At 37.9% G+C, this 23,807-nt stretch overlaps 1 protein-coding gene across 1 annotated transcript in view; it reads right to left on the bottom strand.

Moving 5' to 3' along the window:
* The window catches only part of FER (FER tyrosine kinase), a 192,950-nt gene that overhangs the window by 55,999 nt on the left and 113,144 nt on the right, over positions 1-23,807 (bottom strand). The window contains exons 14-16 of the mRNA XM_075725939.1: positions 7,044-7,100; positions 3,903-4,018; positions 2,199-2,293 (exon numbers count right to left, since the gene is read on the bottom strand). Coding sequence (XP_075582054.1) covers positions 2,199-2,293; positions 3,903-4,018; positions 7,044-7,100 — 268 coding nt within the window. The remainder of the gene's footprint in view (positions 1-2,198; positions 2,294-3,902; positions 4,019-7,043; positions 7,101-23,807) is intronic.

Genomic DNA, 23,807 nt, shown 5'->3' with positions numbered 1-23,807 from the left:
AAGTTCTGCTGTTCCTCATATTGGAAACCATCCCTGACAGAGGCTTATCTACATTAGAAAATTCCTGTGGTGAAGTCTACAGACTGCATTCACAGTCTCAAATATGCAGCAACCCTCATTGAACGATTTTAAGACTAGTATCCCACCTTTACTACATTACTTTTCATTCAGTTTAGTCAAGTCCATATGACAATACGAACTCAAGGCTCTAGACTAACATCAAGCATTTGGCAAATCTCAACATATGGCATTTCTTTTGCTGAAATTCATTAGCAATTCTCACTTTAACGTCTCCTGTCTTTCTTAGGATAAACTGAGTATTTAAAATATATCACAACAGATAACTAAAAAGTTACTGTATTAAGTTACAAAATAATGCAGTATTCATATTTTTAGATCAGAAGATATCAGAAAAAAACTCCATCAAATACCACCTTTGCAACAAACTGTATCAAACCACCTTAGCCAACATTTCATTATAAAGTAGCAAGAAAAAGAGGAAGAATATTACAAAGAGAGTAACTTATAGCAACCTATATGATTATCAGAGTTCATAATACTAACAGGTTCCAATAGTCTCATTTTTCTGGGCAGTAGTTCTTTTTAGTTAATATTTCAAAGTCATTTAGATAAAAAAAAAAAGTAAAATTAATTATTTGCAAGACTGCTTTAAAGGTTATTACAAATGTATTCATTATGCAATCACAATCAACATTTTAAAACCATCTGCTTTGCTAAATTGCTTTTTCACAGCAACTAGCTAGCATAACTTAAGCCTGCAAATAAGATTTTTCTAGAGATCTCTTAACTTACAAATATACAAAATGTTTATAAGAAAAAATATTAAGGACTCTGACAATTTCAGTGGCTATCTTGGTAATTTTGGGAAGATGAGGGGAGAAGAGGGAGAATAATTTGTTTGGCATTTCAAAAATAATTTTTATTTTTTGGTAACTCTAATAACTAATCATAAATGCCTGAATGGCAATTTTATGTCACATCTCTTCTATACATGTTACTTTCCATGCATACATGAAGGACATTGTTGCTGCTACAGACATTTTAGCTTCTGTTTATATATGACAGGTAATATTTTAAGTAGTTAATTTTTTTATCAATTAGAAGAATAGCTTTTAGAAAGCAATAATAAATCTATATTATACAATAAATAAATACTGTCCTACACAAACTAGAAGCACATACCTCCCAAATAATGCTCTTTAGAATACTGATTGGGGGTTTCTTACTAGTTTCTTAAAAGATCAGGATTTATATTTATCTTCAGAGATGTCTGGAGAAGCTGATTACCAAAGTAAGCCTTAAAAACCCAGAACACCGCTTTTAGTCTCCCTTTTAATAAAGTTAATGACACGTACAAATATAATAACCTAATATAATCTAATTGAACAAAGGCAGAAAATTCCAACAGGTCAAAGATCTCACCAGTGCTCTTGTACTAAAGCCAGTACTCAAGAATTATAAACAATCTAAGTCTTCATGAATGAAATGGTTCTTAAAATAGCTTGCTGTATAATTTTGAAGACAAGTCCAGTGGTATATGAAACAAATACAGTATTGCATATTAAGCAGTACTAGAAGCTACCAAGCCCACACATTTCCCAGCTGCTGAGAAAATCAATGAAGAAGTAAAATTGTCCAAAAGCTGTTATCATCCCAACAATATGAAATTCTCTCCAGTCATTGCTGAATAACATGAACTCAAGACTCCAAAAATAAATCAAAAAATAAATCAAAAGCAACCCATAAACTGAACAATACATTTTGGTAAAGAAAAAACTCTTACATTACCAAAGATGATGCAAGTCTGAGTTATTAAAAATGAAACATTACCCAGCCATGAAGTTTCTTTAAGTACAAGCATCTTAACATTGACTATATAACTCTACTGTTAAAGGAAGTACCATGTAATAACTTGTTAGGAGGAAAAGAAGTTACAGCTGAGATACCTTTCAGCAAATTCTCTTGTCTCAAATGGCTACAGAAAAACTCACAACAAATTTGTGGAGCTCAGTCCACTCCAAAGCTAGTAGAACCTAGTATTCCAAAGATTCACAACACAGGTGACTTTTGAGATCAGTCAGAAGAACCCAGATAAATACAAATAGAAAACAATACATTTTACATTGTGGAAACAATACCTATGAAAATATGTTGCAAAAAAAAAGGAAAAAAGTTACCTGGAACAAGTTCCATAACAATATAAATAGGTTGTCGTTGTGTGCAAACTCCTATAAGTTTTACAATATTAGGATGATCATACTGTTTGAGTATTCTGCAAAACACACAGTAAGTTTATTATATTAATAAACTTTATTGTACAAACTGATTAACTATTATAGGAAAAATACCTATTTTAATGGAACATGTCATTACTGTTATCCTAAGGAAAAAAAATCAATGTAAGAGATCAATCACTATTCTGTTTGAAACGGAGGGCATACTGATTCACTAATAAATCAAGATTGAACACTATATTATTCTTGTAATTTTACCATTTGCCTACATAACACTATATAACTGAAAAATGGCTTGACAGGTTTGCAGTTTCTCAAGAAGCCTTGTAACTAAACAGCATTTCAGTGGCAGACCAGAAGCAGAGCTGTATCAAAAAAGCATGCACAGCATGCCTCTACACTTTCCTGCTGCACTTCCCAAATAAACATTCATTCCAATTTTACTTTAAGCGATTAATTAAAACAATAAGTTTTAAAAGAATATAAAGACAGCAATTTTAATTTTGGCAATTAAACAAAAATATTTGCATCTTCTTAAAGATACTTTAATAAGAACATTTGCAGCCTAAAACAGCACGCTATGATTTATAAGTGAAATGAAGGGCAAGGAAGAATTCTACAGAGACCTCGTGACTTAAATGTTTCTTCTGCTATTTGCTGACAAAACACCTCCTCTTTTTCCCTTTTTTTTCTAGGATCAAAAGAAAAATACTAACCTACATGGTACATACATATTTAGTGAGAAATAACACTTTTTTTTTTTTTTTTTTCAGACTAACACTGCTCCGCTAGTGGCAGGCTGCTTAACAAATGAAACATCTCTGCAGCTGTCAAGTTATGAGCTATTTAAAATTATTCAATAGATATGATGGCTGATCTTCACTCTCTAAATGTAGACAGAATCTTTTACTTTTGCATATTGATCATATTAGTTTGGGAGTAAAAATGAAAACATATGAAGCTTCATAGCAAGAGGGAGCAAGTTAATTTAAACAGCTATGAAATTATCTCAATACACCCCTCTATCCTGAGGTCTCAGAACCTACCTATCTACATCAGCCTATATTCAGAATACTCAGCATATTGTGGCATGATTGTAATTTGAAAAATAAGTATGCAATCACATGCTGCCTGACACAGCATAAAATATCTCTACTGAAGGGAACTCTTACAAAGAGAGAATTACTACATGGGGTCTATATGGTAACATAGCCATATTTGATCAGCTCTATTAGTCATGCATGTAAGGTAGGATCTATGACTGGTATAATCACATTTAAATTAACAGCATCTTCCAGTCTTCTTATCCCAGTCCTCACGGCACATCTCAGAATTTCTAAACGAAAGCACTTAAAATAACAAAATTCTGTTTTATAGGCAGAGCTTGCTTTGCCGAAGAGGTAGTTTCAGCAAGTGCAGATGCTACTGCATTCACATGTAAAAAAATGCCTATGTTTAGTTACCAGGGCAACAGTTGTGGAATGTACTGAAGGAGAGAAAAAAAGGAAAAAGTTTGACTACTGATTCTTTGAATTTTTCTGAAGGTCAGATTTTGTAAATCCATCTAGTAATAAGACTTGGAAAAAAACCCACAACCAGTATATATTTCACACAAGTATATATTTCAAGGACATTTAGAGAACCTACCTGGCTTCTGACAGAAATTTTATTTTCAATTCCTGAGGAAGATCTTCTTTACAAGTTTTTACAGCAACAGGAGTTTTATCCTTTAATGTTCCCTTATACACCTCACCAAAATTACCCTGAAATCGGGGCGGGGAAAAAACATTCTAAGTAAACAAAATCTTCACAAATCTCTAGAAAAATAATGCAGACAACTAATGTAACTAGCACAGAACTTTGAAATGTGTTTATGAAACCAAATGAGATTTTCTTCCAGTATCTGCCCCTAACACAATGCAGTTCACATAGACATAGTACATCTATTATATGGACACAGCGTATGAGTTCTACTGTGACCTTGCTGGAAAGAGAAGAAAGTACATTAATTGTGTAATTTTCTCATAAGACCTCTTAGTAACTTCTGAAGTCACCACTGAATAGTAGTACTTTTTTTTCTTAATCTTACTCCTGCAATCTTTCATTTTCACACTATTGTATTTTATCAATAGTTTTTAACTTGCAGTCTGTAAGAGACCAAAAGATGATCTGTGAAACTAGGACAAAACACATCACAATAACATAAACATTCTCACATATACAAGAAAGAAAAAATGCAAAGTAAGAAAAATTAAAACACTGTATATTAATTTTTTAAATTAAAACCACTGCAAAAAAATGTATGGTCATGTCTGCCTTGAAAAAGTTATGTGATCCACAATTTTTTTAAAAGCTAAGCTCAGCACTGCTTTATAAAGACAAGTATGTAAGGCCTCACATTTGGACAAGACTTTAGAAAGTAGCTCCTTTTATAATCAGATTTCTTAGGTGTTCAGCAACATACAGCCTAAGTTGTTTATTTTTCTAGCTTTCATAGAAGAAAACTGAAATTATAAACACCATAGAATAACCTCTATCAGAAGTATTTTTACTTAAATAAAAACAAAAGGAAAATTAATTAGGACACAAATTGAAGGAAGGAAATTGTGAGGTATATAACAAAACACTGGTATCAACAAAAAAAAAAAAAGAGAAGAAAAAAACCCAGAACTGAAGATCTCATACTTTTAGTTAAATTTTGTATTTCCAAAAGAATAAATACAACTCAATTTTAAATCTACATCTGATAAATTTCCACATGATTCCACTTCTGTGCCCTGGTATCTGGGGCTGCATGTGACTTCAACAAACAGCAAAATTCTGCTGAAAATGTCTTCCTTTCTTTCCTGAGTGATGAAGATTTCTTTACATCATGCATTTGAATACTGTATTGCCAGAGGAAGAAGACAGAAAAGGAAAAAAAGAAACTCACAGATGGAAAATAGTAATGTGCTGCTAGTAACAAGGGAATAAATTTAGGCCTAAACACAGGTTTCCAGTATTACCGTATATGTCTTAGGATAAGTAAGATATAGCTGGCAAGCAAGACATAGGATCTATGACTGTAATCTACCCTTCTAAAATAGCACTTCTGGAGGCCAGGACACTACCTCTGATATCTAAAACAGCATGAGGTGCCCAAAGGTAAGAAGCTGAGTCACTCCCAACACACTCTTCCTCTAGCCTTCTGGTCAGGAATATTTAATGGTGAAAGCTGAACTCACCTTAAGGACTACTTCAGTACTGAAAATGCTTTTTCTTCTGTATTTAAAATATTTTATTATTATTATTATTATATATGATTTTTAATATAACTTGTTCCTTTCATATAATTTTGTGGGGTATTATAGAATTAATATTGAGTAAAAAACCAGACCACTACTGAGCTGAAGGAAAATCTTTGTCTTTTCTAAAGTTTGCATCCTCTTATCCATTAAGCTTTCATGATTTTCCTCCTCATCTTTGCCAGGCTACTCAAGATTTTATAGACCCTCAGATTTCTCATTTCCATGGTGAATGGCTGTAGTGTATTTACCATTTTTTCATATGGATGCTGATGGTCCTGTCATTCTTATCTTTTCTAGTTTGACTATAACTTTTTAGAATTGGATGCATAACAGATTTATACTGTGTTCCAATAAAGTTTTTATCTTGTTCTGTACTTTTAAGGAACATATCCTTCTATAATCACTTTTAAGCACTCAGTTGTCTTTATTGAATGTTAAAAATGCTTTGTGCCTCAAACATGCAATGCATATGCAAATTCAGTTTACTAAATTAGTCAATTTTCAGATTGATTTAACTGCCTTTACTCATCAAGACTAATTTGTATTTTTTAGCAAGACAAAGCTTTTTTAATGCCTGAAACATCTTTATTTTTCTCCCTTGGTACTATCTTGTTTAAGAACGTGAAGCTGTCATACCTGCATTTTAAGCAGATACAGCTCTGTCTACCATTAGATAATATTTTTTGTCATCTTATGCTGCCAAAGAGATTTTTATCCTGGGTAACAGAATTTTCTGACAGTATTGAATTCCCCCATTTCTTGAATAGTTTATAAATTCTTTTAGTGTGTATCATAGTAAGAAGGCAATTATTCTTTCATCTCCTCCTCATTTAAACCTATTTTTCAGTTTTAGCGAAATCTGTTGGAACATTGTGTCCAGAGTGGCACTTGCAGCTGTCTTTGTAGGTGTAAAGGTGCTAAAAATTTAAGTGAGATATGGGGCTTACCTTATTTTAAAGACTTATAGCTCCTAAGCAAAATTTGTGATTTAAACTACCCTATACAAGGTTTAATTTAATACATATGCCATCGTGAAGTTACCTAACATTCAATAAAACATACGAAAGCAATGAACATTTAACAAATATTGATTTAATCATCTTATTAGATCAAATTTTATACACAAATACATAATTTTATAAACACATAAACATAAATCTGTTTGTTTATGTTTTCATTTATATTTTGCAACAACATATTTTGTAAACCTATACAATGTAAAACAGCCACATCATGCCTTATCGAAAACTAGTTAGCTTAAAAGCCTTCCAAAAAAGAAAAATATGTATGCTAGTTAAACACTTCTAGCACGCACATTATATGATTTACCAGTAAATGTGATTTACATTTCTTTAAAGCACTATGCTGTCTTGTATATTAAAGAATTGATATAAAAATTGCATACCACAGTCATTTAAAAGATAAGGCAAATAGGAAATGTATAGGCTTAATGATTAATATATACTTATTTAAAGGTTTTTTAGCTCACTTGATTACTTACTTTACCCAGTAATTCTCCCAGTGTGACATCTTCATGATTGAGAACCCATTTCTTATCCTATGGAAAGAAAATGAAAGAAGATTTTTCAGCCTGTGCAAATACAGAGATACAGTTTCTGTAAGATACATTTCAGTAGAAATGGAGCTAAATTAGCATTATATTCAGACCGTTCAATCAAAAGCACGACAGGAAGTTATAAAACTGGGTTTATAAAACAGAGTTTAGAAAACTTGCTATACAATAAAATACTGAAATATACTGTATAGCAAATTTCTGTTAGAAGATTAAGCCTACAACATGGCAGTAGGTATGTAGACAGAGCACTACGCAAATTTTCACACAAGCTCTGGACATGATATCTAGCACCCTGTTTTTAACAATTACCTGATTCAAAATTGGATAAAAACCCCTTCATTTTAGTATACAAAAGAACTTACTGCTAGATCAAAAAAATTTTTCTCCTCAGTGTATACAAAAAAGAACTCATTTTTCTACTTATTAGCAAGACACATATTTGCATCACTTACTACTTCTGTGGTAGTTTGAAATATTACAGGCAACTACTTGAAAAGACAACGTAACAAATGCCAGTTAAAGTATCTGTTCAGTGTTGATGAGCAACACTGCAAATACTCTGCAACAGCCTAAAGACATATCAAAACCAATTATAAACTTCTTGCTACATAGACATATTTAATAAATACTTAGCTAAAATGTTAGAGTAGGATATTTTAAGTTTAACCCATATTTACTATTTTTCCATTTTATTTCTCTGTTAGCACATCATCTACTTGTCACCTCACAAACACTATGACTGTTCCTCATGTCCTAAGCATTCTTTTTACCAATGAAAAAGGCAAATATCTAAACAAGTGTAAGCCAACTCAATAAATCACTTCTCATTAAAGCTCATGGAAAACCAAGCCAAACATGCTGGCTTTGAAGTACACCTAACATATCAGATTACCAGGTTTTCTGGACCATAGAGGACCTATAGTGATCCTGACCAGAAGACTGTCATATATCGAAGTGTTAGTGATCCACACAACAGCTAACTGGAGTGAGCCTAGGCCTGTGCTGTGCTGCAGAAATCGCTTGACTGCAGGATGAACTCAGCCAGCACACTGCAACAGACCCTGCAGGCAGCTCTCATTGGGTTCCAGCAATTATGGCACCTGCGTGGCCTTGCCTTTACCTACAAGTGCTCCAAGATGTTCTTATGTGGATGTCCTTTCCCTTCGCCAGTAGAAATAATGAACCAAGCTGCTTCCTTGTAAGAAAGTCCTGTTATAGCTCGAATGACCAAAATGTGAGAATCTCTGCTACAGGCTGCGCAGCATGCTGCATGTGAATCAGTGGCCCATTCAATGCTACACCACCTGGGGCTCCCACCATCTAAAGGGATGCAAGATTGTCCATACTATTCTCTCCTTACACTGTCAGCTCTAATAGATAGTATTTTAAATGATACCTTACAGACTCTGAGTGCCTTTCATACTGGTATCATAACAGCACCTCCTGGTGCAAACCGGGATCTTTCCGATGTGTATAAATACCTGATGGCAGGGAATGAGGGGAGCCAGACTCTTCTCAGCGGTGCTTAGTGACAGGACAAGAGGCAACGGGCACAAATTAGAACACAGAAAATTCATTCAGAATATGAGGAAACACGTTTTTAGTGTGAGGGTGGTCAAACACCAGAACAGATTACCCAGAGAGGTTTCGGAGTCTTCATCTGTGGAGACATTCAAAACCCAGCTGGACACAGCCCTGGGAAACCTGCAGTAGTTGAACCTGCCTGATAGGGGGGTTGGACTACAGAATCTGAAGAATACTCTTCCAAACTAAATAAGCCTGTGATTCAAAGACAGAGAAAAACCTTCTGTATGTAAATAGACCACAGAATCACAGAATGGTTTGGGTTGGAAGGGACCTTCAATGATCATCTAGTCCAACCCCCCTGCCATGGGCAGGGACACCTTTCACTAGATCAGGTTGCTCAAAGCTCCATCCAACTTGACCTTCAATACTTCCAATGATGGGGCATCCACAACTTTTTTGGGCAACCTGTTCCAGTGTCTCACCATCCTCATCATAAAAAATTTCTTCCTTGTATCCAACCTAAACCTACCCTAATTCAGTTTAAAACCATTTCCCCTTGTCCTGTCACTACAGGCCCTTGCAAAAAGTCTCTCTCCATCCTTCTTGTAAGTCCCCTTTAGCTACTGAAGGGCTACAATAAGGTCTTCCCTGAGCCTTCTCTTCTCCAGACTGAACAATCCCAACTCTCTCAGCCTTTCTTCATAGCAGAGGTGTTCCAGCCCTCCAGCCATTTTTGTGGCCCTCCTCTGGACCCATTCTAACAGGTCCATGTTTTTCTTGTACTGTACATCCCAGACCTGGCCACAGCTCTAGGTGGGGTCTCATGAGAGTGGAGCTGAGCAGGAGCATCACTTCCCTCGACCTGCTGGCCATGTTTCTTTTACGCAGCCCAGGATACGGTTGGCTTTCTGGGCTGCCAGCACACGTTGCTGGCTCATGTCCAATTTTGCACCCACCAGGATCCCCAAGTCCTTCACCACAGGGGTGCTCTCAGTCCATTCATCCCCCAGCCTGTATTGATACTGGGCATTGCCCCAACACAGGTGCAGGACCTTGTCCTTGGCCTCGTTGACCTTCATTGAGGCCCACATGGGCCCACTCCTCAAGCCCGTCAAGGTTCCTCTAGATGGCATACCTTCCCTGTAGTGGTATCAGCTACACTACTCAGGTTGGTGTCATCTGCAAACTTGCTGAGGATGCATTCAATCCCATTGATAATAATATTGAACACTACCAGTTCCAATACGGACTCCTGAGGGACACCATTTGTTACTGGTCTCCATTTGGAAACTGAGCCCTTGCCTATAACTTTTTCGATGCAGCCTATTCCTTATCCATCAAATAGTCCATCCATCAAACCCGTCTGTCTCCAATTCTGCAACAAGGATGTTGTGTGCGGAATTTGCTCTCTTGTTATAGGAGCAACTTGCCTGTAATAGGCTAGGTCAAGCCATGTTATCTGCTGGGAACCAGGTATTACATAAAAAAGTTTTCTGCCAAAGACTGAATTCTAACACAAAGCATTGCAACAGTCATCACTGCCTTTAACACATTTTCAAATTTAAAAGAAAACGTAGAATGTATAATTTTTTTTTTTTAGCTATTAGTGAGAGAGATAACCAAAAAGGGAAATTTTGACTCCCTAGGTAAGAAAGCCATTTGAAAAATCCTTCCTTCCTTCCTTTCTTTCCTTCTTTCTTTTCTTCTTTCTTTCTATATACCCATCTATCTATGTCCCCTGCCATGGCTGAATTCTAGGTCGCTAGTCAGAACACTGAGTACAACCTAAGTACAGAGCCTCATGAAGTACCTTTTTGTAACATAAAGCTTGAGATCATCTTAAAAGAAGGTGAATTTTTTTTTTTATCATACTGTGAAAATTCTTCTTCCCCCTCAGATGGGGGCTAGATCTTTACCAAAACATTCCCCACAGGCAGCACTGTGAATCAGCACTATTTCCTTTGACCTACACAACCAGTAAAGTCTGCTGTCAACTCCTAAGTAAGGTGGAGGCTTGTACTAACTTATGTCTCCCTCCTTTTCAAGGAGAAAACCATTCAGCAGGTAATCCAGAGATGTTCTGGGAAACTGAAAGAATGGAGTACAGAAGAAGCATGCTACACAGTGCACCTTGCTGGGAAGGTGGGTGCTCGTTCCTATCCTCCACATTTTTTGACTGACTGAATTCAGCAAAGAAAAAAAAAAGGGGGGGTTGGGGCAGATCATTGCTATTGTGATTTCTATGCTTTTTTTCTTATGTATAACATCACAAAATCACACAGACCATTGCTCCTGTAAGCTGTACTCAGTGCACATTCTAGAGGCACTCTGAATGTCTCTATTCACCCAAACTTCCAGCATGCAACTCCTGTCAGCCCCATCACATGAATTCTTGTACCACACCACCATGATGTGTCATAGGATCCACACTTTGCCATTCCTTTTCCCTGGGTGGGGCATTGGGAGACTTGCGAGGAAAATCTCAGTAACTATCAATTGATTTTTCTCCTATAGACAAGCTTCTTAATTAAAACTACTGCCTCAGTGATCAGACATTGTAAGAAACATATTTCCTTCATCTCCTCCTTTTGATTTTGCTAAAAATCATAAATGTCCTCTTCACTGAAGATTTTCTAGATACTTTTTGGTGACTGGATGTCTCATTCAGAAGCTGTTACACTGTAAACAGATAGGAAGTGCCATCAAACTGCACACTTCCCTTTACCAGTAAAGCTCAAGTTTAAGAAAACAATTTGCAATGAAAACTGTAAAGAAAAACCCCACAAACATGACTTCCTGGACTTATTAACACAATGTTTTTTAACACTGAAATAAGTAATGTAAATGCCAAAAAGTTATAGAATTAAAATTTAATGGATATTTTAGCATTTAATTCCAAGGATTCAGTACTTCAGTGAATGACTTCTGGAAAATATTGACAACACGCCATTTCAAAGGCCTGTTTATGAAGACAAAATCTGATGCACAATCTTTTAGAGGACTAATTAAAGAAAATGGCACCATAAATTGGAATCAAATGATCTGTTGAAGAATTTGTTATCACTAATTAATGTATCAGTACATTAATCACTACCAGTATTTTTCTTCTTATGAAAACTTTCAGTCATTTATTATACCAGTGTAACCTATTCATTATATTATCATGGTTCTGCCAGATTTTTCACGATCAAAGCATTATTCAAAGTTTGATCAGCTTTGTTACTGAAGCTCTTGTTGTTGGTTTAGAAAAGAAATCTTTATTGATGAACATAAGCAAATTGTGCTGCCCTGCTAATATCAGTTTCACAAGGTATCAATAAGTGAATATTCATCTCAGTGGTACATAAAGGAGAGTTTGCTCCTTCTGAGAGCTTTCTATGAATGGAAATCTTTAATTACTTTTGTAGGTATACAAATTACATCTTAAATTTAGGAGACTCATGTGTCACTCCTGTGGCTACATGGCTGAGCCAGCAGACTGAAAAGGAGGCACGCACTGCTCCAATTAACCCTTCTGCTTCTAGCTGGAATCTCTTCAGAACTGTTCTTTCACTACTCATCAGGCACCACCTGCACAGAGCTCAAAAGGAGACAGCTAAAGAAAATGATGCAACCTTTGGCATACTGCACTCTTTTTGATCACACTTCTCATCATTCAGTTATTTAACTTGTGTATTTACAATGTATTCTGACACCAGGAATATTTGCCAGACAATCCACATGAGATTAGCAGAAGATACATACAGTAACACAATTAACAGAACAGAAACTGTAACCCAGAACTTCTACCTATCTAATTTCTCTCCCCTCACCCATAAGCTTCTCTGTTACGCTCCTGCCTCCTGGTTTCTCTCTCTCAAGTTTAATGAAAGCCTTATGCATTATGAAAACAGTAATTTTTTCCCACTAGGAAGTATCAAAATATAACTCTCCTCCCCTCCTTCCCCTGCCCCTTATATAGCCTTCACTTTGTATGAGTGTTATCATTGAACTTCTGGATAAAAAGATGGCAGCCTTCATACTACATTGTATTCCTCTATTTGAAAAGTAAACTAATTCACTTGAAATTACTTTTTGAAAGAGGAGAAAAAGCTCAGGTGCTGCAGGACACATTTAACACTGTAAACCCTATGCAGAGAGAAATGCTTAAGCCCTAGCACTAGCTAAGCCTGTAATTTTCTCCTAAGGTACATGACTCCTCATGCACTGAGAAGAGAGGCTGGAAACCTAACTCAGTGCTTTGTATTCTGTGACGGTAGTGAAGCACTTCCAACTATGGTCACTAAGTCCATCTGTGAATTCAACTCTGAAGCTGCAGATGGTCCCTCTGTCCCACAGCACTAGCCAAGTTGAAGAAAGCATTTCAAGTAGAAATATTAAGTTAAAAAATGCTGGAGCTTCACATGCATTACAGTTTTATCTAGTATCTTAAGGCACTTGTGGAGTGATACAACCCCTGTTAAAGTGCACCAAAGCAGTTTCTTCAGCAGATAGAAAGAATCTAAGAGAAGAGATGCTGTCATCACACCAGTGTACAATTCTGGCATTAAAAAAGAAACAAACTAATTTTTCTAATTTGCAGTGTGCTAGATATCCACTTAAATACTGTTTCAAAACAAAGTGTCACTGTAATATGAACAGCACTGCAAGGTGGGCAGTAACAAGGACAAAACTGTTTCTACTGCAAGTATGTTGTCTCATTAATTCTGTTCAAATTGTACCGAGTTGAATATGTCATTGTTCAATATTTTTGGATAGCTGCCAATAATTGAATAAATCAATTACACACACAAAGGAATGGATGCATATTACATATCACATGGAGTTGGTGAGACCCCACCTGGAGCACTGCATCCAGCTCTGGAGCCCTCAGCACAAGAAGGATATGGACCTGTTGGAGCGGGTCCAGAGGAGGGCCACAAAAATGGTCCGAGGGCTGGAGCACCGCTCCTACGAGGACAGGCTGAGAGAGTTGGGGTTGTTCAGCCTGGAGAAGAGAAGGCTGCGGGGAGACCTTAGTGCGGCCTTTCAGTACTTAAAGGGGGCCTATAGGAAGGATGAGGGCAATCTTTTTAGCAAGGCCTGTTGTCACAGGGCAAGTAATAATGGTTTTAAACTAAAGAAGAATAGATTTAGACTGGATATAAGGAAGAAATTTTTTACAATGAGGGCGGTGAAGCAGTGGAACAGGTTGCCCAGAGAAGTAGTGGCGTCCCCATCCCTAGAAACATTCCAGGTCAGGCTGGATGGGGCTCTGAGCAACCTGATCTGGTTAAAGCTGTCCCTGCTCACTGCAGGGGGGTTGGGCTAGATGACCTCTAAAGGTCCCTTCCAACCCAAAGCATTCTATGAGTCTATGATTCTATAAACAGAAGTTAGAAATAAAGTCATGTTTTTTTTCTGTCCGATCATAACTTCATAATCTTCTGTAAGTATTTAATTCTGATTGTGAATAGAATGTATTTCTGCAGTTGTTAAGTGCCATTACTCTACAGATTAATCATGCATGTGAAAGATATTATAAAAGAAATGTGACAGCAAAATGGGAAATAAATAATAAACTTTAGCATAAATAGACAATGTAATGCCCATCAGTCTGAGAGACAGAAATTTCTACTTCAAGAGAGTTGCTTCTAAATCAAATAGAGCAAATCCACCACATTTCTGCACCTAATCATAAGCTTGTCTGAATGAGAGGATAGAATTCTTGAGACCATTAATGCCATTACCATTCTTCCCTAGAAGGAACCTTCTTATGATGTTGCCCTCTTCTTGTAACACCACTATAAATGTTTTTACCTCATGCTTGTTCAGATTTTTGTATTGTTAATCTTGGACCACTGAATATAAAAGCACTTTAGACAAATCCAGTTACAGAGATTAGCACTTAAGCACACTTGTTTGTTATCTTAATGATATACCTTATTTCCAAATGGGATTACTTAAGAAACCAGAAACTTTACCACATTCTAGAGGACATAAATATGTCTTCTGGCTTCCCCCAGGAGGAGAAATTGAATTACATGAATGCCATACTTCTTAGCCAAGCACAGTACCTGACCTGGCTCAGCTCAGATAGAGCTTCAGTGCCTCTTGGGAGATAACCCTTTATCAGACATGAGGAGCTACTTGGCAAAAGCGTGCTTTTGAGATTCTCTGTGGAAGAATACTAGGGAAATTACAAGACAACTAAGGGACAGGAATGAACCACCTAAAGGTAGACACTTCTTGGGAGAAAAGAGAAAGATGAGCAAGAACCCTACTGAGACCTCTCTGTTGATTACACGGTTGTTTCCACAGCAGGCAAAGGGGTTCCTTGTTCCCTGGCTGGGAAAGGTATTACTGTCTTCTGAAGCCACATCCTCCCACCTATTTTGTTCAATGGTGTTACTGTTCCCTGCTTATTGTTCCTCCTTAGTTACTAAGCAGCTGGAATGACAGTGTGTAGCGAGGGCTGTCTGCTCCCTGGAGCTAAGCAGCCGTGGCTGAGCTAAGCAGCTCTGCCTGGCCAGCAGAGCTGAGGCTCACCAGCTCACCAGCTAGGCCCCACCACACTGCCCTCAGCGAGGGAGCAGGGCAGGCCAGGGGGACAGCCCCAAGCTCAGATCAGCCAAGTCTGCAGTGATAAAGCAGGTCCAGGCTCAAACTGGGAAGTCAGCTTGTGGGTTGGGGTCACAATCAGGCACAGTGAGGGGAACCAGCGTCAGACACAGCCCCATGACCGGCGGGCAGGTTCACAGTGACGAGGCAGTGCCGGGGTCAGTCCAGAAGCCAGCCGGGGGTCAGGGTCCATGACCAGATGAGCAGGGCGTGTGGCCAGGCACAGGCAGGGCTGCGAGGCAGCAGGAGCTGGGGCTCAGGTGGGGCTGAGCAGCAGAGCCTCAGCCAAAAGCAGCTCCCATGGGATGGGGTTTGGACCAGCCTGACACCTTCACCCTAAGGGATGAAGCCTCCATCTGATGGCTGGAAGGAGCAGCCCTCAGCTACGTTATCATATGTTGGTTCTGAGCCCCAGCCAGGAGTGGTGACACTCCCAGGGCCCTTACTGAGCTAGCTCTTTACTAATAACATGTTTGGAGTCCTATCACTATATCTAACCTTTGGAGATACTGCTAGATTAACTGCTGGCCAAATACTGAGAAACAAGTTGTCAACTAGGCAATTCACACAGTGGAGAACCTGGTCAGCCTTGACACTGCTACCCTTCCCGAGTGCTCAGGTACTAGCTAACAGTCATCATACTGCACGTTTATATAAACAACAGTTTGCTAGTAAGTATGTTTCCAGACTTCCAAAGGCTATCCAGGATACTTGTTTGTCTTCAACAAAGACAAGCATTTTCAAAGAGGAGAGTTATTTCAAGAGTTAACTGTAGCTCACAAAAAACTGCCCAAACAAACCAGTAATTAAAGAAATAAAATCTTCAACTGTGAAAAAGAATACTTCAAAAATAATCACAAATTTCTTTTTATTTGTAAAATAAAGTATTCTGGATATGAGAAGATGTTAGTAAGTTTCATGGGTCCCTGGATCATGGTAAGTTTCAAGCCCTGAGTAATCAGCAGGGAATCAATTGTGTATGGGTCCTTTCTTCAGTGGAGATGCAGGTACTGGAGTTGTGTGCAAGGCCACTGAGGCCACACTATGAACAGCAGATGGTTGCTGTACAAGATGCAATCTTATTTTTCTTTTTCTGAGCTATGAGACTGAACTGTTATCACTGTTACCTTAAATTCCTTCTGAACATGTAAGCTCAAGTCTGAGGTACAGTTTTCCTGCTGGCTATCTCCCTTCATTAGCAGAAACCACATCAAAAAAATCACAAATTATTACACCAGGAAGAAGGTTTACAAAATAGTTGCAGTAAATTGTAACAGCTTTCAATAAAATGGAAAACATAACCTGGAATGAATATTTAGTGTTGAAATTCCCCTAGCCTTATTTTTCTATAATTTTCAGTAAAAATTTCAATCATGAAGAAGTCTAAAATGGTGCTTTTTCAAGTTAACAACCAGTAGTAAGGCAACTAGATACTAAACATTCTAAAAACAGACATTTTGAGAATTATTTATGAATTTATGAGCCTCAGCTTAAACACCTGGTTTTAAAAATCTTACCATTTCCAGTAGGGGAGAGAAAAAGGGATAAAAAGAAAATGCTACCTGTGCTTGTATTCAGTTTCAGAGTACCATCAAACAAAAACAAGATTCTTACCCAGACTCCAAAGCAAGATTTGTAAAAGAGGAAGACTGAGCAATTCCTGATCAGGTTCCATCACAGTATGAATAAGTAAGACTTCTGTGTTATCATCACTGTTATTCACTTATCTCATGTTCTCTGTCACATTACTTATTGTAGCTAGTTCAAACCACATCAAAATCATAAAGCTAGACACTATCACACTAATGAAGGCAGCATCTACTTAAAATTTTGCCACTGCTTTTCATCTTAACGGTAGCTGTAATGAAAGCAAAAAAAGGCTAAAAACCTCTAGAAACTGGAAACTTTAGTTGATTTAGGGAATACCAAAATGACTCAACCAAAAGTAAAACATTGCTTGAAGAGAACTGAAAACATGAGACTTCCCTGCCTAAGAATCTTATCTGAACATAGCATGGGGCATTTACCAAATGCCGAAATATCCCTCCCATTGTCCCCACACCAGTAAATTCTTCATTAACATTCCTCTAAAAAACCCATAAAATAGAGGAATATTGTCAGCATCTCATGAGTACAGTACATAAACATGCAATATGCCTGTTTCTTCATGTTGTTAGCAGAAAAAATGTATTCAGAAAAAATATTTTGGGAAGTAATATTTGCTCTCCTTCTTCGAACTGTGTCCTGATTTTGGCTGGGATAGAGTTAATTTTCTTCATAGTAGCTGGCATAGTGCTGTGTTTTGGATTTAGTAGGAGAAGAATGTTGGGAACAAACTGACGTGTTAGTTGTTGCTAAGTAGTGCTTACACTAGTCAAGGACTTTTCAGCTTCCCATGCTCTGCCAGGTGCACAAGAAGCGGGGAGGGGGCACAGCCAGGACAGCTGACCCAAACTGGCCAAAGGGCTATTCCATACCATATGACGTCATGCTCAGTATATAATCTGGGGGGAGTTGGTTGGGGGGCAGCAATCGCTGCTTGGGGATGGGATGGGCATCAGTCAGTGGGTGGTGAGCAGTTGCATCACTTGTTTTTTCCTGGGTTTTGTTTTTTCTCTCTCTTGTTCTCCTTTTCATTACTATTATTATTACTATTATTATTATTATTGTATTACAATTATTAAATTGTTCTTATCTCAATCCATGAGTTGCCTTACTTTTGGCCTTCTGATTCTCTCCCCATCGCACCACAGTGGGGAGGGTGAGCAACTGGCTGTGTGGTGCTTGGTTGCCGATAAGGGCTAAACCACAACAAACTGAAAGTATCAATAGTATGAATTACTGCAGCTAAGAGTAATTTTTCCACAACAACAAAAATGGAAAGTCAATCTTTCACTTTCAGTATTAAGGATAATTAGAGTAACAGTCTTTTTAATGATTGAGAAAATCATAATCACAGATAATTTTTCATCACATGGGTATTCAAATATCACTTACCAGAGCTTGATGAACTAGAGGAAAAAAAGAAAGTGAGTAACAGTTGTGTACATGTGGATAGGGCCTATCAATGTGGAAATGAGAAATTATCTCTTAGAGAAGTACTATTTTTGACACCACCTATGCCAGTAGATCTAATGTGCATGTCAATTTCATGAATCATAAGCTATGTGTTTCAAGTCCTTCAGATTAAGTACAGATATAAAGGTAGCTAGTGGAAAAGATTTTTCATAAGAACAAGTGAGTTTTACAAGAGGGGTTTTGAAAAACCCCACTGACAACTCCTTTAAAACTGTTTCATGAGATTCATGAGCTGTAAAAATTGTCATAGAAGCTGTTTTGCATTATTATCAGCACGGTATTAAGCCACACTGATGAAACTCAATGTGAGCTGTAAAACAGAATAGTAGTGCAAATAGGCTTACCTCCTTGCAAAAAGTATTATTTCATCTGACTTGTTATTGTTCCATAAAAACCCACTGTGAAGTTCAACCTTTCTACTAACCCAAATTCTAAATAGCCATAAATCAAGAGGATAGAACTGAGCTTTGCAAAAGCCACTATGCATCATATAAACTGCAGAAGTAACCTCAGATTAACTGCACAGCTTTTCTTCGAGCATTCTTTCTTGAAGATCAACAGACAAAATGACTGTAGAAGTCAACATACAAAACCAGTTTTCTTCACCGTTCTTTTAAGGGATGTGCAGTATTTCCCTAACTTTATATTATCTTATTCCTCAAAGGACTAGAAAGATGTTGCGGATCTTTCAGGAAAAATACAGGAAATAAAGAAAATAAAGTAGAAAAAAAAAACCTGAGAAGGAACAAGACATAGAATGTGAAATCCTTAAGCACAGGAAAAGGAAAGTCAAGTTTATGTCAAAACCATTATATTTCAAACACAATAAGGGAATGTGTAGTATTCCTTTCTACCTAATATAGTACATTCAGCTCCCAAACCAAAGTATTCTGAATCACTTGTTAACCAACTATATGCAAACAGAAATTATCTGCCCTTTATCAGATATGCCCTCTAAAACAATGACAGTCTTCTGTACGCTCAAAGGCAAACAAAACTGTGTGATAACATAGTTTTTCATTTAAACTTTCTGTATGGTTTAAAGAGAGACAAATGCAAAAGCACGGTGACATTATGCATGCATGCATAAATACACTCAAACTGTTAAAATAGGCTAAAATATTTTCACATATGCACAAACACATTTTTACTTCCACCCATGTGCATGAAGAGGTATGTACAGCTGGGGTTGGGGGACTACAGATGTATATAAAAATGTCCAAGAAAGTCTCCTTGAACTTATAAGATACTTAGCCACGTACTTAGTTCCATCCTGACTCAACTTCAAAAAAGCCAGCTGTTTCCAGTTAGATGGTTCCTTTTTCCCAGGAGATAAAACATTTAACTCATTTTTTTGACATCCACACACTAAGGTACACTCTCTGAAAGACTGTTCCCTTATATACCCAACAGTCCTTCCAAAATAATTTCTAAATTATAGTGGTTAGTATGCAATACCTTTCAAAGAGCTGCAGCTCCACATTAAGAGCTTCCAGCAAATCACTATTTTGTTCAAAACAAAAGCCTAAGACCCTTCATCCTATCCCTTCCTAGCCACATCTGCTCATTGCATTGGCTTTCATAATCTTAAGGTAACACATTCAAACCACTGAAATGGAACAGAATTAACCTGGCAAAATTTCAAATAAACTGTTATATTAGCTCAATTTGTGATTGGGAAATAACAGGAAAAAGGCAAAGCCACACAGAAAGGAAAAGGGAGTGTGAACACCCACCCCCTCTCATACATATACACCTTTTTGGCAGCAGCAACTTTTCACTTGACTCAGCTATAACATGAAACTGCAGCCTTAATTCATGAGATTTTTTTCAGTGTGAATACCAGCAAGCTCTGTCTGCATTCCAAGCGAGACACGATGGCTTTAAAGCAGAAGCCATAGAACATTACATAAATGCCAATAGTTTAAATGAAACATGTTGCATTAAGTATTGTACATAAGATACACATTGTTCTTTAATAAGACACTGCTAGCTTCTCACATACCACTAACTCATTATTCAGAATAGCAAAAGGGAAGTCTCTGGAGGCAAAAAAAAAAGCCAGTCAATGAAGGACACACAAAGGGAAGTGGTACAGGCACACCAAGTGGCTCTGCTAAATTTCAGCTGCTTCTATTAATTATCATTCATGCACTCTTCTGAATGCTGTATTCAGCAAATATATTTTTTCTCCTGTGTTAATGACTTTAGCCTGACAAAAATTTTCTGTGTGGTCTTTGGCAGTCTACTCTTTGTTGCATCTTACTCTATCTTCTGTATCTTTTTCTAAAACTCAGAAGTCTGAGAATTATGCAGTGTCCTCTTCAATGTGTCAGAACTCCTTTTGAACAGACAGGCCTATAATTAAGCAAACAAATTTACCACGCATACTTTTTAATTTAAAATCTGAACATATTGAGATAAGGCCAAAACATCTATGTCTACCATTTAACTTCTTTACCTTGCTTTTGTTACTTGAAAAGTACTGAAAGCCCATGTTTTTCTGCTGGTCATTCTATAAAACACTCTAACTTAGAAGGAAGCATCCCTTTTCACTTTGTTCATTTGTAGAAAAGAAATCCATTGAAAGCAGTGTTTTAACATTCACAAGAACTTCATCCTCACAGAGGTCTCATCCTTCAATGTGACTTCACAGAATCACAGAATGGGTGAGGTCTGCAAGGATCCCTGGAGGTCATCAGGTCCAACCCCCTGCTCAAGCAGGACCATCTAGAGCCCACTGCCCAAGACCATGTCCAGACGGCTTTTGCGTATCTCCAAGGAGGGAGACTCCACCACCTCTCTGGGCAATCTGTGCCAGTGCTCAGTCACCCTCACAGTTTCTGCCCATTGCCTCTGGTCCTGTCACTGGGCACCACTGAAAAGAGCCTGGCTCCATCCTCTTTGTGCCCTCCCTTCGGGTATTTATATACATTGATAAGATCCCCCCCGAGCATTCTCTTCTCCAGGCTGAACATTCACAGCTCTCTCAGCCTTTCCTCATATGAAAGCTGCTCCGGTCCCTTCATCATCTTGGTGGCCATTTGTGCGACTCTCTCCAGTATGTCCATGTCTGCCTCCTACTGGACACAGTACTCCAGGTGTGGCCTCACCAGGGCTGAACAGAGGGGACAGATCATCTCCCTTGAGCTCCTGCCAACACTTAATGCAGCCTGGGATTCTGCCTTCTTTGCTGCAAGGGCACATTGCTGGCTCATGTTTAACTTGGTGTCCACCAGGACCCCCAGGACCTTTCCTGACAAGCTGTTTTCCAGCTGGGCGGCCCCCAGCATGTACTGGTGCCTGGGGTTGCTCCTCCCCAGGTGCAGGACTTTGCAATTCCCCTTGTTGAACTGCATGAGATTGCTGTCAGCCCATTTCTCCAGCCTGTCCAGGTCCCTCTGGATGGCAGCACGACCCTCCCTTGTATCAGCCCCTCCTCCCAGTTTGGTGTCATCTGCAAACTTGCTGAGGGTGCACTCTGCCCCATCACCCAGCTCATTAGTTAAAATGTGAAACATTATTGGACCCAGTACTGACCCCTGGGGTACACTGGCAGTTACTGGCCTCCAACTAGACTTCATGCCTCTGATCACCTCCCTCTGGGGGTGATCTAGAGCTCAGTAATCACAGTGGACACACTGTATATCAGTGGCAACCCTTTTAGGATTCCAACTGAATGAAAGGACAGAACTCCTAATAGCAGTCATTTCATTATGAACTGATGATGAGATCCATGCACTACCCTAAACAGTACACTAAATACAGTATTTACCATGTAAATAAAGCACTCCAAAGTCCTACCTAATCTGGCTCCTGAATTCCTCCTTAATCAACATTTAAATACCTCTCTCAAACATCCACCTTCTTCAGAATTCAGGCACTATTACATACACCTGATGCACACACCTGATGCAAGAAAAGCCCTATCCCTCTTAGCGTGTAGCTTCTTCTGTGTGTATCCTTCCCTCTTCGCTTCTCCACAGCTGAAATGTCAGAAGACAATGGACTTCACCAAATAAGTTTAATACTTTTGTGGCTTGATCTTGTAGAATAATATAATATCTCTGTGGTGAACTGCCAAGAAACTCAAGTGCAAGCAATCCTTAAAAAGTAATTGTATTTTTGGCAGCAACTACAAGATAGATTCTGGAGATCCACATGCATCTGTAACAAGCCCTATGCCATTGCAGATATTTATGGAAGAGATTGTTTTGTTTGATAAACAATAACTATTTTTTTTAGGAATTCAAGAGCTATTTCAAGCTGAACTGCTCACTTTGAAATCACCTGCAGTGCAACAGGTATAAAAATAAGCACTATACAAACAACAACATTTACTAGTAGATTTTTTGGGGGCTCTCCCATGCTCATATGCATATTACTTGCAGCTTACATTATGCTCTATTGGAGACTCCAGCAACCAAGGGCTGGGAAAGAACACTGAAGAAAGGAAAGCATATGTACCTACTCTCCCCTGAGCAAAGAACACAAGGAAGGTGAGATGCACACACACTATGTACAGAAGGCTAGGACAAAAAAGCCCCGCAGCTCAATCGTTTGAGGAACCTTATACACACACAATGGACAGTACACTGACAAGAGCTCCAGTTACCAGCAAATAATTTCTCTCAGGTTCAGACACAATAACCTCTAAATTCCAAAACTCATTAAGACTGTTTCTTTAAAACAGACTCTTAAAATCTATGGTAACATATGCACATTTTAGCATATACATACCGTACTCAGAATACTTGTGACAAGAATAAATTGTGCTTCTAGAGGTTTTTGTGTATTTTATGTACCTCCGTACTTGGTCCACTTACTGAAATATACTGTAGGCAGGAATGCAACTCAAGAGAATCTTCTACCAAAAATGACCTGTCCTATGCCAAAAAACAATATGCACTAGAGGCTGATGTGCAACTCACATCCTTAAACTCCTACTCTTTAACTACAAAGTCTGTCCTTCAGTTTGTATTATCCAACTATCTTTGCTTAATAAAAGAAATAAAACACACACACACAAACATATAAAGGAATCAATCTGTTCTTTAAAGTACCTTCGGAAAACAAAGTCCAAAACTAAATAAACCATTAAAAATGAATACAAAACTACTACTGTGACATGTCAATACAGAATCAATTCCCTTTACAATGTTTCCCACATTTACACTCCATGTCTGAAGTGATTAATAACAGGACACACTCCTTCAGTTTAACACTCAGCTTCATCTTGACCTACTTTCACTCAATAGCTACACTTAAACCTTAACATTAGGCTGCCCATTATGGAAGCAAATAAGACACATACAGCACACATAGAGAAAAAACACTTTCCAATCTTCACATACACTGCTAAATAGACTTTGATGACCATAATGTTTATTTTATTAGTATGCTTTAGAGGTGTTTATTCTTGGTGGTTTGTATATGAAATCCAATTCAACAGTAAGATTTTTCATGATGCTTAAAATAGACAAG

Source organism: Pelecanus crispus, chromosome Z (genome assembly GCF_030463565.1).
Source record: "Pelecanus crispus isolate bPelCri1 chromosome Z, bPelCri1.pri, whole genome shotgun sequence".
Taxonomy (NCBI): domain Eukaryota; kingdom Metazoa; phylum Chordata; class Aves; order Pelecaniformes; family Pelecanidae; genus Pelecanus; species Pelecanus crispus.
This window is presented reverse-complemented; position numbering and strand designations above follow the sequence as displayed.